Raw genomic sequence first — 17,539 nt, 5'->3', positions numbered from 1 at the left:
CTAATATGTCTGCGGTCGTTTGCGTTCCCTGAGCAAAAACAAGACTCGTGGAGAATGGCCGAAGGTGGAGTTGACGAGCTATCGCAGCTTGAGTATTTGTCTTTGGTGTCAAAGGTCTGTACGGAGCTCGACAACCATCTGGGAATAAGTGACAAAGATTTAGGTGAGTATTTATTGGCCGAGAACAGCCGCCCTAAACCAGAAATCGCTAGCTAGCTAGGCTAACAACAGCTAGCTAGCTGGCTAAGAACAGCTAGCTAGCTGCTGTTAGCCGGCTAGCCACAGCAATTATTATTAAAAAATCTGTTATCATTGTAAACTGGCGTGTTTTCCCTTCACATTAACTTAAATCAGGACTGTTTTGTGACGCATTGGCTAGATTTATAGGCCTGTGACAACACTCCACCGAAGCCCGACTCCTTGTTTCGTGTCATTCTCTAACGTTGCTGTCTAACGTTTTAATCTTGTTCACTGTTAATTTCCCGTGTCTGTCCTTTCGCAGCTGAATTTGTCATCAGCCTCGCCGAAAAACAACCGACATTTGATGGATTCAAAGCTCTTTTGCTCCAGAATGGAGCCGAATTCACAGTAAGTTCGCCGCTAAAAGCTGCGTTAGCACTCATGGAGTGATGTAAGCTAACAGTTAGCTAACTCAACTTGGTAACTAATCGTTTTACTTTCTTCTGATTTGTTGTTGTAATTGTAGGATTCTCTCATCAGTAATTTGCTCAGGCTCATTCAGACAATGCGACCGCCATCCAAGGCATCGACAAGTAAAGGTAAGTTAATGTTACTGATGAATAATGGCGTTAATGTACTTGAGAATTTAGCTTCCTCGAAATGTCAGACGTTTGATACCTAGGGTAACCTTCTCTGCCTAGTATTTTATTTCAACAGTGATGAAAATAGGGGTTTGGGCCCGCTTGGGTTGAACTAATCTAATCAGAGTCAAAAAGCGTCTTGCACATTGGAAGACATTTTTCGTCTAAGATACTGTGTCATGTCTGTTTATATGTTGTACCATCGCTAATTGCGACATAACTGTCCTTTGTGTATATGATGCTCTGTGGTGTTGCCTCCTTATTAAAACTCCAAATAATGAATATCTGTCCATTTTCAGCCTCTGAGGCTTTGGTCAAACCAAAGACAGAAAAGGAAAAGTTGAAGGAGATGTTTCCTGCACTTTGTAGACCAAATGATCCAGCACCAAAGGTATGTGGCTTAAACACATTATCTGTTGGTGTGGTCTGTTGAACTTGTAATGCCACCTTTATTAAAAATGCAAATTAAGATCTGAGATTTTGTTTCTTTTCTTTGTGGCATATTTGTGGTGCAGTATATTCAAATGTGGGCTGATGTGATTTTGCACTTGTTGTCTTTACACCTCCAGTACAAGTATTGTTTTCTTGTGGGAAATGGAAAACTAGACAAAAATGTTAAAGCAGTGAAAGATGAAAGCTGCTGTGTGGTTAATGCTTCTGTTTGGCTGACTCCCTCAGAGACTTCTAGATGAAGATGATGTGAAAGTTGCAGCTGATGCCATGAAAGAGCTGGAGATGTTTATGCCCAGTGTCAGTGGGACAGACTTGAAAAACAAGAGCAGGTAAGACGACTGTCACATTTTTATTTTTCCTCTTTAAATGAGAAGTTTTACATGAGAGTAATCTGTGCCTTGTTAAATATACCACAACCCAACAAATATGCGCTGAAGTTTGCAGTGTAAACTCAACAGTGGCTTAAGATGTTTACTTTTATGTGCTTTTCCCACTTATTCTTGCAGGTCAGAGAAGAGCAGACGCCACAGTCGAAGTCGCAGCAGAAGCAGAGAAAAAGACAGACACAGAGACCGAGACAGGGATCGGGAGAGGGACAGGAAGAGAAGACATCGCTCTCGGTCACGTTCCAGATCCAGGTCTCGCTCCAGAGACCGTGATCGGCACAGAGAGAAAGACAGGGACCGTGGCAAAAGAAGAGACAAATCTTCCCGCTGGAGTGACCGCACACCTAGTCCCAGAAAAGACCAAGACAGAGACTCTGACCGCTGGAAGGACAAGCATGTGGACCGCCCTCCACCAGAGGAGCCTTCTGTCGGAGACATCTATAATGGCAAAGTCACCAGTATCATGCAGTTTGGATGCTTCGTTCAGCTGGAAGGTTTAAGGTCAGTATGAAATGACCAAAGAGGCCACTGGCACAGTCAGCTCATGTCACCTGTGCATTACTGTGTATACATGGAGCTTAAGTTGCCAGGAGGGAACTGAATGTTCAGTCTGTTAATCTGGTTGTTAAGTCTGGTTGTTCTTCTCATGTAGGAAACGATGGGAGGGTTTGGTCCACATCTCAGAGCTGCGTAGAGAGGGCCGTGTGGCCAACGTGGCTGATGTTGTCAGCAAAGGCCAAAGAGTCAAAGTCAAAGTGCTCTCATTCACTGGCTCTAAGACCAGCCTCAGTATGAAGGTAAGAAAACACTCAGCAACATATATATAAACTGTAATTCCTTCCATTGTGAGCATGTCAGTTTTCTTATTTTTTCCTCTTTTCTTTGTCAGGATGTGGACCAGGAGACAGGAGAAGACCTGAACCCCAACAGGAGGAGAAACGTAGGCCCAGACGGAGGGGAGGAGATCTCCATGAGGAATCCCGACAGGCCGAGCAACTTGAACCTGGGCCACGCCCCTGAGCTGGAGCAGGACGACACCCTGGAGCGCAAGAGGCTCACTAAAATCTCTGACCCAGAGAAATGGGAGATCAAACAGGTGAGCTTATACAGTATAGACTTCTGCACACAATTTAAATTGACAGAAGCTGATTAAGTCTTTGAGACACTGAAAACACTGGATTCCTTTGAAGTCTTATTTTATTATGTGCTAATACTCAGCCTGCTCACGTGTCTGCTCACAGATGATTGCTGCCAATGTGCTGTCCAAAGAAGAGTTCCCTGATTTTGACGATGAGACAGGGATCCTTCCCAAAGTCGATGATGAAGAGGGTAAGAGATTGTTGTATCCTCCAGAATGCTTGTGTGATTCTTTACTAAACAAATAGAACAGAATTTCATATCTCCGTTCACAATACTGATGTAAACAACATGAGAAAAGATTGAAACACTTCTTATATGATACAATATATTTGAGTAATTTGATGTTTTTGGGTCTTTTTTCAGATGAAGATTTAGAAATTGAGCTGGTTGAAGAGGAACCCCCTTTCCTGAGGGGACACACCAAACAAAGCATGGACATGAGCCCTGTCAAGATTGTCAAGGTATATTAACCTTAATATATAAGCATCATATTCTGTTTCTTGCTAAATAAATCAGTGATTTGTTGAGTAATTCGGTGTGTCAAACTTTGTCTGATTAGTGAGTGTCTGCCTTGTAACTTGGGTAAGATCGTATGGCTAGCAGAATGAATATTAGAAACGTGCATATTATTTTTGTCCAGCTGACTTGGAAAAAAAATAACACATTGACATAAAAAGTCTTTATAGCCTTATACAGCTTATCGTCTATTAAAATGCACAATCTATGTGTTTCCTCTGCTGTCCATAGAATCCAGATGGCTCTCTGTCCCAGGCGGCCATGATGCAGAGTGCTCTGGCTAAGGAGAGGCGGGAGCTGAAGCAGGCTGCACGAGAGGCAGAGATGGACTCCATCCCCATGGGGCTGAATAAACACTGGGTCGACCCGCTGCCAGACGGTTAGAAATCCATTCGATGTGCATATCAAGTCATTTCAAAGTCACAGATGTCGTTGCTGAAGTATGATTCATTAAGTCATTGTGTAGCCACAGAAACATCTGCTAGCTTGAAATTAGCATATTTATTAGTTTAACCTCTGTCTCCAGATTTTACCTAAATAGATTTAGAGTTTTAAATATTAGCATTAATTTTGAAATGCAGTCTGCATATAAGGCCTCCTTTATAAAAACCACAACCCAGTCTGAGTGGGACATGCGACTTCCTCCATGATAGGAGACAGGACCCCTCAGGCTTGCCAGTACTTGAGATGGTTATCTGGCTTCCTGCAGCCCTCTATCTGGCCGGATGGAGTAGTTTTGCCATGGTTCAGTGTGCCTGTATGGCCTCTATGGCCCCAGGTGGTCTAGACCCTTTCCAAGGGTCAGCATTATGCTACTATAACCATGCAGCTATGGCAGCGAGATTTTAGTTGAAGTATTAAAAACAGACACAATTTTCTCTTTTTTATCAAGCACTCTTCTGCTCCTCTTTTACAGCTGATGGTAGACAGATTGCAGCCAACATGAGAGGCATTGGCATGATGCCCAATGACATCCCAGAGTGGAAGAAACATGCCTTTGGGGGCAACAAGGCGTCTTATGGAAAGAAGACCCAGCTCTCCATCCTGGAGCAGAGGGAGAGCCTGCCCATCTACAAGCTGAAGGAGCAACTCATTCAGGTTCATCACAGTTTCTAATAAGGTTCTACTGAAAATGTGATTATGCTTTAACAAGCAGATGTTGATGTGTAAGTACATTTACGCTTTGAGATGCATTGAGTGAAAACATCTGCTAAATGAAGATCACCAGATTTTGGCCTTGATCCTCGCGTTTGCTCAGTTTTTGTTCCCTGGTGCTGATGGTATCAAACTACTCCTACAGCAGTGTGGCTAAACAATTATTTTTTTGTTACCTGTTGCAGTCTTCGCTTTATTTCTGTCTAAAAGGCAGAATGACAACCAATTAAGTACCAGTTTGTAACTTTTGCTGTCTTTAAGATGCACATTATCTCTTTAATACCTTACTGATTCATTCTTTCACTTCACAGGCTGTTCACGACAACCAGATCCTGATTGTGATCGGAGAGACGGGGTCTGGTAAAACCACTCAGATCACTCAATACCTGGCAGAGGCAGGTTATACCACGCGAGGGAAGATTGGCTGTACGCAGCCCCGTCGTGTGGCCGCCATGTCAGTGGCAAAGAGAGTCTCTGAGGAGTATGGTTGTTGTCTTGGACAAGAGGTGAGTGTCCTACCCCCTGATATCTGGTTATTTATAGAACAAAGTAGTTTTAAAATCACAACTTTTTTTTGTTTTCTTTTTCTGTGTGTGTTGTTGAATCTCCAGACATCTGAGACACCTATTCCAAAATGCATCTGTGTTTAATCTTTCTTTTTTCAGGTGGGCTACACCATCCGTTTTGAGGACTGCACTAGCCCCGAGACGGTGATTAAGTACATGACAGACGGTATGCTGTTGAGAGAGTGTTTGATCGACTCCGAACTGGGCCAGTACGCCATCATCATGTTGGATGAAGCTCACGAGAGGACAATCCACACTGATGTTCTCTTCGGCCTGCTCAAGAAGGTGAGTAAGATGAGCACATGCTCATGTAGACATTTCCTGTCACTGTGGAGAGGGAGGGGAAATGTTTACAGAGATGCTGAGTGTCCTCGTTGTGTCTCAGACTGTACAGAAACGCACCGACATGAAGCTGATTGTAACGTCAGCTACGCTCGACGCTGTGAAGTTCTCTCAGTATTTCTACGAAGCTCCAATCTTCACCATCCCAGGCAGAACATATCCAGTGGAGGTTCTTTACACCAAAGAACCTGAGACAGACTACCTGGATGCCAGTCTCATCACCGTCATGCAGATCCATCTGACTGAACCTCCGGGTATGATTTCAAAATCACATGCTCGAAATGTTCGCTTCACCATTAGACTCTTACATCAGTCCATGTCAACATTCTCTGTGTCCCTCGTCTCTCTCCAGGTGACATCCTGGTTTTTCTGACTGGACAGGAAGAGATCGACACCGCCTGTGAGATCCTGTATGAGCGAATGAAGTCACTGGGGCCTGATGTTCCTGAACTGATTATTCTGCCAGTTTATTCTGCCCTGCCCAGTGAGATGCAGACCAGGATCTTTGATCCTGCACCACCAGGCAGCAGAAAGGTGCCTCTATATATATATATATATATAATAATATATATATAAAATAATGGTCTTTAAGTTTTTTGGTAGTGACAAAATCTAACTTTATGTATATTTGTATTTGGCTTTGGAGTAAATCTGGAATAATCTTTAGTCCCTCCTTTATTTTCTGTAGGTGGTCATTGCCACAAACATTGCAGAGACGTCTCTGACAATCGATGGAATTTACTACGTGGTAGACCCTGGCTTTGTCAAGCAAAAAGTCTACAACTCTAAGACTGGTATCGACCAACTTGTGGTGACTCCCATTTCACAGGTACAGTATCTCTAAGATGTACATGATATCGCAAACGTTTGATTTCTTCACACATATTAATATTAAAATCAGAACTGAAATTGCTCTTAAAGCGATTGAATAGCGGATCAAATTATTTGAAACGGTCTGGTCTAATAAAATTTGTTTTCTCTTTCTCAACATTAGGCCCAGGCCAAGCAGAGGGCCGGTCGAGCCGGCAGAACAGGCCCGGGGAAGTGTTACAGGCTGTACACTGAGAGAGCTTACAGAGATGAGATGCTGACCACCAACGTGCCTGAGATCCAGAGAACCAACTTGGCCAGTACGGTGCTGTCTCTGAAGGTACAGTGTTCACTCTGCAGCCAGCAAACTCAGCTTACATCTTATCCTACACAGAACAGATTATGTCCTGTGAGTGTAGCTTGGATATCACCTTCTGTCCCATGTTTTTTCTCAGCCTTGAAGTTTAGGTTTTAATTCAAACCATTAACATAATTCAGTGGTATTTCCTCCCGCTATCTCTTACTGTATTTGTGTTTCCTCCACCAGGCGATGGGCATCAATGACCTTCTGTCCTTCGACTTCATGGATGCTCCACCCATGGAGACTCTGATCACAGCCATGGAGCAGCTCTACACTCTGGGAGCACTGGACGATGAAGGCTTACTCACACGGCTCGGTCGAAGGGTAAGGAAAGCCTTTACTTGGTGGTTTTCCACAAGAGCAAATGTGAAGTTGATAAATTTACATCAGACCACATCACATATTATATTTCTCTTTCTTTTGCTATGAATCTGTCCACTAGATGGCTGAGTTCCCTCTGGAGCCCATGCTGTGTAAGATGTTGATCATGTCTGTCCATCTGGGCTGCAGTGAAGAGATGCTCACCATCGTGTCAATGCTGTCTGTGCAGAATGTCTTCTACAGGCCGAAGGTATGTTCAGCACGAAGCCTTATGTTTGAAATGGTTTATTCTGAGTGGGTGGTTTTCTAAACTAATTTAAGACCCAGTCAAAAATACATGACTCACAATAACCCAAACTCTGGTCCCACTATTTATGAATATTTAGAAAAACAGAGTTCAAATCAGAACTTGTTGTGAAATGCTGTCCTGACTGTTTCGGGAGCAGGTTTAAAAGATGATTCACTCATTGATTCTGGTGGGGTTTTTTTTCAAAGGACAAGCAGGCCTTGGCTGACCAGAAGAAGGCAAAGTTCCACCAACCTGAGGGTGATCATCTGACTCTGCTGGCTGTCTACAACTCCTGGAAGAACAACAAGTTCTCCAACCCCTGGTGTTACGAGAACTTCATCCAGGCTCGGTCGCTGCGCAGAGCCCAGGACATCCGCAAACAGATGCTGGGTATCATGGACAGGTAAGATGGAGTCATCTTAGCAAGACAAGCAACATGAAATTCCATTAAAATGTTGCTGATTTCTCATGAACGTCCAACATGTCTTCTTCTCTTCAGACATAAACTAGATGTGGTATCTTGTGGAAAAGCCACAGTGCGAGTCCAGAAAGCCATCTGCAGTGGTTTCTTCAGGAATGCAGCCAAAAAGGATCCTCAGGAGGGCTACAGAACCCTGATAGACCAGCAAGTTGTGTACATTCACCCCTCCAGTGCTCTGTTCAACCGCCAGCCTGAGTGGTACGTCACCTCATTTCAAACTTTTATCAGTCTGACAAGAAATAAATTGTCCTTTTTATAATATAATAATGCGTTTAACCATTAAAAATAGTCGTCTAACTTCCTGCTGTTCTTCTCCACAGGGTTGTGTACCATGAGCTGGTGCTAACTACCAAGGAATATATGCGAGAGGTGACCACCATCGACCCTCGCTGGCTGGTGGAGTTTTCTCCGGCCTTCTTCAAAGTGTCTGACCCCACACGCCTCAGCAAGCAGAAGAAACAACAACGCCTGGAGCCTCTGTACAACCGTTACGAGGAGCCCAACGCTTGGAGGATCTCCCGCGCTTTCAGGCGGCGTTGATATGTGTGATGTTACAAACACTGAAGACCGGTACATTTTCCTGTTCCTGCACTGGGCATGTGATCAGACCCTGCTGATTGAATTTGGTGTCATCATAACTCAGCTGAGAGCATTGTATTCAAGCCTTCTTTAAAATTTGTACACATTGTACATTTCTCCCCCGCATTTCCTAAATTAACCTCTTGGTCTGGGTTTGGGAAAAAAATTTTAGTGTCATTATTTTTAGAAAACCCAGAGCTATTTACTTTTTATAGCTGTGAACCGGGGAAAATAAGAAAACTCTGAAAGTTAATCTTCTTTAAGGAGATTCAGCAAAACAATGGACTATTTATTTTGGCACTGTACATTTTAATAGCACATTGAGCAGAAATCAGGACCTGATCATAATGGGGCTTTTATGTTTCACTAATCAATACTTTGAGGTCAGACCACAAGGATGGGACATATATGTTTGATAGATTTTGTACTATAACTGTGAAAACTTTCACTAAGTTGTCTGTTTTGTTTTTTTTTACCACTCTTACCAGTGAAACTATAAAATGTGTCCATTAAATACTACATTTTTAAAAAGCCTGTTGGCGTTTGTTGTGAACTTTAAATAGATGGAAAGTGAATGCAGAGAGATTTTACTGTTGAATGGGAGATTTTGGTTGTAGCTGTTGTTTACCCAAACCACACAAAGGAAAAAAAAACAAAACAACTTTAAAAATAATAGGTTTGAATGTTAATTGTTATGGATATAATATTGAAGGTCTATTTCTGGCCATATCATTCAAAATTAACAGGTTAAATTTGTTGTATGCTTCACATAGAAACAACACTTGTTTAGTGTGTGTCTGGTTTAACACACTCAAAACAGAGGAAAAAAATGATCTTTGATTAACAGTCAAGTGTTCGACTTGGTGAAATCAAATCCAAAACTGTGCAATGTTATGCCACTTCACTTTTATAACTTCTCAATTGTTCAGTGTCTGAACAGTGAGTGCTGTAATCTGCCTGGTGGCCGTTAGGGGGCGGCAGCGCTGAAACATGTCGCGGGAGCACAAACTAAAGAAGTTGAACCGCTTCCTGTTTGAGTCAAAGCAAACGAAAACTGTTTTCTTCAGATGCAATTGAACGTCTCATCATTTATCTTCGGTGTCAAAGGTGTGCACGGAGCTGGAGAAACACCGGGAATACGCGAAAAAAAGTTTTGGATAACGCTGCGTTACATGACAACTTTGTTTTCTCATCTGCTGAATTAGACAACTTGTCATTGTGTGATGAGAAACAAGCATGGTCGTGTTAAATGAATGGGTGTGTAAAACCAGCAGGTGTTTGCAGCTGACTTCATCATCAGCCTCGCCAAAAAAAAAAACAAAACCTGAAGCGTCTGAAGAATTTAAAGCTGAAAATGGAGCAGATTTCACAGTCAGCCCTTCACCATCTACAAGTAAATATACAAACACTTTTCATATGTTTTATGTATTTATAGCCTTTGTTTTTCATCTGTTGGACTTTAAAGAATTTCTTCTCTGTGGTTTGTGTCAGCACTGCACCCAGAGGAGAAGCCAGAGGGTGAGAAGGACAAGCTGAAGGAGAAGCCCTGCTTTCTGTAAACCAGATGATCCTGATGGTGAGGCTCATACCACTTTGAGGAATAGAGAGTAATCTGTGTGCTGTGATGGAGGAAGTAAGAATATGCTGAGATGCTTTTATTCCTCAGCTGCCTATCAATTAACCAGCTGATTTTAAGTTTAGAAGATAGATCTTATTGACCTTATATCACTGTAAAGTGCTGGAATATAAAAATATTTTTAGCAATAAGACTATACAAGGAGTTTGTTAGTATTGTTGATGTTTTAGTGTTTTGAATTAGTGTAATTTTTTGCCACAAGTATGACCTGAAATCAGAAACTAATTACAAGACAAAAACAATCAATGTTGTGTCAGCAATTTAAAATTTGGAAAATGAAATTCATCTCTCATGTGTAGAGCCTATTACACTGTTACCATGCCATGGCTGGAGATGATTATCTAGCTTCCCTATGAATTTATTCTGGCACACACAGACATAATGCACTGTGACGCTGTCTTCCATAGCCCGAGGGGATATCAGAGACTTTACAAGTTCCTTCCAGCTGGTGACTACCTCTGACTCATAGTTTAATAAGATCTAGTTGGGAAGTTCATTATCACTGCAGCTCATCTTAATTCAACAAAATGGTAGATTGCAGGAGGGTGGGATGGATCTTGCCGGAACTTTACATCTCCTGACTCACTGTTCTTCTCCTGTAAGATGAAGGAAGACAGATCGCTGCCAACATGAGAGGCATCAGCTGAGGAGTATGGTTGCAATCTGGGCCAAGAGGAGAGTGATCTCTAAATCAGCTTTTATGTTAAAAAACATTCCTGTTCTCCGTGTCTTTCCCCAGATGATCTCCTGAGAGATCCTGCCACTGAGGCCTGATGTTCCCGAACTGATTATTCTGCCGGTTTATTCTGCCCCGCCCAATAAGATGCAAACCAGGATCTTTGATTCTGCTCCACCAGTCAGTAGAAAGGTAATGTGCTGGCTAAAATTAGAACCCTGTTTAAGATAGATAGATAGATAGATAGATAGATAGATATACTTTATTCATCCCTCAGAGGGAAATTGTTATGTAATTGGTTACTTTATGACGTTTTTTAAGACATTTTAAGGTCAAAACATTTTTTGACTTTTTTTGTCCGATTTTGACGCCTTACTATACTATGACGTCTTTTATGACAGAAAAGTCAAAAACAATTTTGACTTTTTTTGTCCGATTTTGACGCCTTACTATACTATGACGTTTTTTATGTCATTTTGAGGTCAAAAAAAAATTTGACTTTTTTTGGCCGATTTTGACGCCATACTATACTATGACGTTTTTTATGACAAAAAAGTCAAAAAAAATTTTGACTTTTTTTGTCCGATTTTGACGCCTTACTATACTATGACGTTTTTTATGACATTTTGAGGTCAAAAAAAATTTTGACTTTTTTTGTCCGATTTTGATGCCTTACTATACTATGACGTTTTTTATGACTTTTTGAGGTCAAAAAAAATTTTGACTTTTTTTTCCCGAAAAAAACGCCATACTATACTATGACGTTTCTTATGACTTTTTGACGTCCAAAAAAATTTTGACTTTTTTTGTCTGATTTTGACGCCTTACTATACTATGACGTTTTTTATGACATTTTGAGGTCCAAAAAAATTTTGACTTTTTTTGTCCGATTTTGATGCCTTACTATACTATGACGTTTTTTATGACTTTTTGAGGTCAAAAAAAATTTTGACTTTTTTTCCCGAAAAAAACGGCATACTATACTATGACGTTTTTTATGACTTTTTGAGGTCAAAAAAATTTTGACTTTTTTTGTCCGAAAAAAACGCCTTACTATACTATGACGTTTTTTATGACATTTTGAGGTAAAAAAAAATGTTGACTTTTTTTGCCCGAAAAAAACGCCATACTATACTATGACGTTTTTTATGACTTTTTGACGTCCAAAAAAATTTTGACTTTTTTTGTCCGAAAAAAACGCCTTACTATACTATGACGTTTTTTATGACATTTTGAGGTTAAAAAAAATTTTGACTTTTTTTGGCCGAAAAAAACGCCTTACTATACTATGACGTTTTTTATGACATTTTGAGGTAAAAAATTTTTTTGACTTTTTTTGCCCGAAAAAAACGCCATACTATACTATGACGTTTTTTATGACTTTTTGACGTCCAAAAAAATTTTGACTTTTTTTGTCCGAAAAAAACGCCTTACTATACTATGACGTTTTTTATGACTTTTTGAGGTCCAAAAAAATTTTGACTTTTTTTTCCCGAAAAAAACGGCATACTATACTATGACGTTTTTTATGACTTTTTGAGGTCAAAAAAATTTTGACTTTTTTTGTCCGAAAAAAACGCCTTACTATACTATGACGTTTTTTATGACATTTTGAGGTAAAAAAAAATGTTGACTTTTTTTGGCCGAAAAAAACGCCATACTATACTATGACGTTTTTTATGACTTTTTGACGTCCAAAAAAATTTTGACTTTTTTTGTCCGAAAAAAACGCCTTACTATACTATGACGTTTTTTATGACATTTTGAGGTTAAAAAAATTTTTGACTTTTTTTGGCCGAAAAAAACGCCTTACTATACTATGACGTTTTTTATGACATTTTGAGGTAAAAAAAATTTTTGACTTTTTTTGCCCGAAAAAAACGCCATACTATACTATGACGTTTTTTATGACTTTTTGAGGTCAAAAAAAATTTTGACTTTTTTTGTCCGAAAAAAACGCCATACTATACTATGACGTTTTTTATGACTTTTTGACGTCCAAAAAAATTTTGACTTTTTTTGTCCGAAAAAAACGCCTTACTATACTATGACGTTTTTTATGACTTTTTGACGTCCAAAAAAATTTTGACTTTTTTTGTCCGAAAAAAACGCCTTACTATACTATGACGTTTTTTATGACTTTTTGACGTCCAAAAAAATTTTGACTTTTTTTGTCCGAAAAAAACGCCTTACTATACTATGACGTTTTTTATGACTTTTTGACGTCCAAAAAAATTTTGACTTTTTTTGCCCGAAAAAAACGCCATACTATACTATGACGTTTTTTATGACTTTTTGATGTCCAAAAAAATTTTGACTTTTTTTGTCCGAAAAAAACGCCTTACTATACTATGACGTTTTTTATGACTTTTTGAGGTCCAAAAAAATTTTGACTTTTTTTGTCCGAAAAAAACGCCATACTATACTATGACGTTTTTTATGACTTTTTGAGGTCAAAAAAAATTTTGACTTTTTTTTCCCGAAAAAAACGGCATACTATACTATGACGTTTTTTATGACTTTTTGAGGTCAAAAAAATTTTGACTTTTTTTGTCCGAAAAAAACGCCTTACTATACTATGACGTTTTTTATGACATTTTGAGGTAAAAAAAAATGTTGACTTTTTTTGCCCGAAAAAAACGCCATACTATACTATGACGTTTTTTATGACTTTTTGACGTCCAAAAAAATTTTGACTTTTTTTGTCCGAAAAAAACGCCTTACTATACTATGACGTTTTTTATGACATTTTGAGGTTAAAAAAAATTTTGACTTTTTTTGGCCGAAAAAAACGCCTTACTATACTATGACGTTTTTTATGACATTTTAAGGTAAAAAATTTTTTTGACTTTTTTTGCCCGAAAAAAACGCCATACTATACTATGACGTTTTTTATGACTTTTTGACGTCCAAAAAAATTTTGACTTTTTTTGTCCGAAAAAAACGCCTTACTATACAATGACGTTTTTTATGACTTTTTGACGTCCAAAAAAATTTTGACTTTTTTTGTCCGAAAAAAACGCCTTACTATACTATGACGTTTTTTATGACATTTTGAGGTTAAAAAAAATTTTGACTTTTTTTGGCCGAAAAAAACGCCTTACTATACTATGACGTTTTTTATGACATTTTGAGGTAAAAAATTTTTTTGACTTTTTTTGCCCGAAAAAAACGCCATACTATACTATGACGTTTTTTATGACTTTTTGACGTCCAAAAAAATTTTGACTTTTTTTGTCCGAAAAAAACGCCTTACTATACTATGACGTTTTTTATGACTTTTTGAGGTCCAAAAAAATTTTGACTTTTTTTTCCCGAAAAAAACGGCATACTATACTATGACGTTTTTTATGACTTTTTGAGGTCAAAAAAATTTTGACTTTTTTTGTCCGAAAAAAACGCCTTACTATACTATGACGTTTTTTATGACATTTTGAGGTAAAAAAAAATGTTGACTTTTTTTGGCCGAAAAAAACGCCATACTATACTATGACGTTTTTTATGACTTTTTGACGTCCAAAAAAATTTTGACTTTTTTTGTCCGAAAAAAACGCCTTACTATACTATGACGTTTTTTATGACATTTTGAGGTTAAAAAAATTTTTGACTTTTTTTGGCCGAAAAAAACGCCTTACTATACTATGACGTTTTTTATGACATTTTGAGGTAAAAAAAATTTTTGACTTTTTTTGCCCGAAAAAAACGCCATACTATACTATGACGTTTTTTATGACTTTTTGAGGTCAAAAAAAATTTTGACTTTTTTTGTCCGAAAAAAACGCCATACTATACTATGACGTTTTTTATGACTTTTTGACGTCCAAAAAAATTTTGACTTTTTTTGTCCGAAAAAAACGCCTTACTATACTATGACGTTTTTTATGACTTTTTGACGTCCAAAAAAATTTTGACTTTTTTTGTCCGAAAAAAACGCCTTACTATACTATGACGTTTTTTATGACTTTTTGACGTCCAAAAAAATTTTGACTTTTTTTGTCCGAAAAAAACGCCTTACTATACTATGACGTTTTTTATGACTTTTTGACGTCCAAAAAAATTTTGACTTTTTTTTCCCGAAAAAAACGCCATACTATACTATGACGTTTTTTTGACATTTTGAGGTAAAAAAAAATTTTGGACTTTTTTTGTCCGAAAAAAACGCCTTACTATACTATGACGTTTTTTATGACTTTTTGACGTCCAAAAAAATTTTGACTTTTTTTGTCCGAAAAAAACGCCTTACTATACTATGACGTTTTTTATGACTTTTTGACGTCCAAAAAAATTTTGACTTTTTTTGCCCGAAAAAAACGCCATACTATACTATGACGTTTTTTATGACTTTTTGATGTCCAAAAAAATTTTGACTTTTTTTGTCCGAAAAAAACGCCTTACTATACTATGACGTTTTTTATGACTTTTTGAGGTCCAAAAAAATTTTGACTTTTTTTGTCCGAAAAAAAACGCCATACTATACTATGACGTTTTTTATGACTTTTTGAGGTCAAAAAAAATTTTGACTTTTTTTTCCCGAAAAAAACGGCATACTATACTATGACGTTTTTTATGACTTTTTGAGGTCAAAAAAATTTTGACTTTTTTTGTCCGAAAAAAACGCCTTACTATACTATGACGTTTTTTATGACATTTTGAGGTAAAAAAAAATGTTGACTTTTTTTGCCCGAAAAAAACGCCATACTATACTATGACGTTTTTTATGACTTTTTGACGTCCAAAAAAATTTTGACTTTTTTTGTCCGAAAAAAACGCCTTACTATACTATGACGTTTTTTATGACATTTTGAGGTTAAAAAAAATTTTGACTTTTTTTGGCCGAAAAAAACGCCTTACTATACTATGACGTTTTTTATGACATTTTAAGGTAAAAAATTTTTTTGACTTTTTTTGCCCGAAAAAAACGCCATACTATACTATGACGTTTTTTATGACTTTTTGACGTCCAAAAAAATTTTGACTTTTTTTGTCCGAAAAAAACGCCTTACTATACAATGACCTTTTTTATGACTTTTTGAGGTCAAAAAAAATTTTGACTTTTTTTGTCCGAAAAAAACGCCATACTATACTATGACGTTTTTTATGACTTTTTGACGTCCAAAAAAATTTTGACTTTTTTTGTCCGAAAAAAACGCCTTACTATACTATGACGTTTTTTATGACTTTTTGACGTCCAAAAAAATTTTGACTTTTTTTGTCCGAAAAAAACGCCTTACTATACTATGACGTTTTTTATGACTTTTTGACGTCCAAAAAAATTTTGACTTTTTTTTCCCGAAAAAAACGCCATACTATACTATGACGTTTTTTATGACTTTTTGAGGTCAAAAAAAATTTTGACTTTTTTTGTCCGAAAAAAACGCCTTACTATACTATGACGTTTTTTATGACTTTTTGACGTCCAAAAAAATTTTGACTTTTTTTTCCCGAAAAAAACGCCATACTATACTATGACGTTTTTTTGACATTTTGAGGTAAAAAAATTTTTTTGACTTTTTTTGTCCGAAAAAAACGCCTTACTATACTATGACGTTTTTTATGACTTTTTGAGGTCAAAAAAAATTTTTGACTTTTTTTGGCCGAAAAAAAACGCCTTACTATACTATGACGTTTTTTATGACATTTTGAGGTAAAAAAAAATGTTGACTTTTTTTGTCCGAAAAAAAACGCCTTACTATACTATGACGTTTTTTATGACATTTTGAGGTCAAAAAAAATTTTGACTTTTTTTGCCCGAAAAACACGCCATACTATACTATGACGTTTTTTATGACTTTTTGACGTCCAAAAAAATGTTGACTTTTTTTGTCCGAAAAAAACGCCTTACTATACTATGACGTTTTTTATGACTTTTTGACGTCAAAAAAAATTTTGACTTTTTTTGTCCGAAAAAAACGCCTTACTATACAATGACCTTTTTTATGACTTTTTGAGGTCAAAAAAAATTTTGACTTTTTTTGTCCGAAAAAAACGCCATACTATACTATGACGTTTTTTATGACTTTTTGACGTCCAAAAAAATTTTGACTTTTTTTGTCCGAAAAAAACGCCTTACTATACTATGACGTTTTTTATGACTTTTTGACGTCCAAAAAAATTTTGACTTTTTTTGTCCGAAAAAAACGCCTTACTATACTATGACGTTTTTTATGACTTTTTGACGTCCAAAAAAATTTTGACTTTTTTTTCCCGAAAAAAACGCCATACTATACTATGACGTTTTTTATGACTTTTTGAGGTCAAAAAAAATTTTGACTTTTTTTGTCCGAAAAAAACGCCTTACTATACTATGACGTTTTTTATGACTTTTTGACGTCCAAAAAAATTTTGACTTTTTTTTCCCGAAAAAAACGCCATACTATACTATGACGTTTTTTTGACATTTTGAGGTAAAAAAATTTTTTTGACTTTTTTTGTCCGAAAAAAACGCCTTACTATACTATGACGTTTTTTATGACTTTTTGAGGTCAAAAAAAATTTTTGACTTTTTTTGGCCGAAAAAAACGCCTTACTATACTATGACGTTTTTTATGACATTTTGAGGTAAAAAAAAATGTTGACTTTTTTTGTCCGAAAAAAACGCCTTACTATACTATGACGTTTTTTATGACATTTTGAGGTCAAAAAAAATTTTGACTTTTTTTGCCCGAAAAACACGCCATACTATACTATGACGTTTTTTATGACTTTTTGACGTCCAAAAAAATGTTGACTTTTTTTGTCCGAAAAAAACGCCTTACTATACTATGACGTTTTTTATGACTTTTTGACGTCCAAAAAAATTTTGACTTTTTTTGTCCGAAAAAAACGCCTTACTATACTGTGACGTTTTTTATGACTTTTAGAGGTCAAAAAAAATTTTGACTTTTTTTGTCCGAAAAAAACGCCTTACTATACTATGACGTTTTTTATGACATTTTAAGGTAAAAAAATTTTTTGACTTTTTTTGCCCGAAAAAAACGCCATACTATACTATGACGTTTTTTATGACT

At 37.1% G+C, this 17,539-nt stretch overlaps 1 protein-coding gene across 1 annotated transcript; it reads left to right on the top strand.

Moving 5' to 3' along the window:
* Nucleotides 1–8,754, top strand: dhx8 (DEAH (Asp-Glu-Ala-His) box polypeptide 8). Its single transcript, XM_041066531.1, has 23 exons — nucleotides 1–163; nucleotides 503–588; nucleotides 707–779; nucleotides 1,121–1,212; nucleotides 1,500–1,603; nucleotides 1,781–2,161; nucleotides 2,313–2,457; nucleotides 2,550–2,756; nucleotides 2,902–2,989; nucleotides 3,164–3,261; nucleotides 3,548–3,695; nucleotides 4,233–4,414; nucleotides 4,783–4,977; nucleotides 5,137–5,322; nucleotides 5,423–5,633; nucleotides 5,732–5,913; nucleotides 6,068–6,208; nucleotides 6,374–6,529; nucleotides 6,737–6,874; nucleotides 6,993–7,121; nucleotides 7,367–7,563; nucleotides 7,660–7,839; nucleotides 7,962–8,754. Exons 1-23 carry the CDS (start codon nucleotides 55–57, stop codon nucleotides 8,179–8,181), a joined length of 3,648 nt encoding a protein of 1,215 aa, XP_040922465.1. The 5' UTR covers nucleotides 1–54; the 3' UTR covers nucleotides 8,182–8,754.
* The last annotated feature ends 8,785 nt before the right edge of the window (nucleotides 8,755–17,539 follow it).

This window comes from Toxotes jaculatrix, chromosome 21 (assembly GCF_017976425.1).
Source record: "Toxotes jaculatrix isolate fToxJac2 chromosome 21, fToxJac2.pri, whole genome shotgun sequence".
Lineage (NCBI taxonomy): Eukaryota > Metazoa > Chordata > Actinopteri > Toxotidae > Toxotes > Toxotes jaculatrix.
The sequence above is the reverse complement of the archived record's forward strand: the minus strand, read 5'-3'. Positions and strand labels throughout refer to the sequence as shown.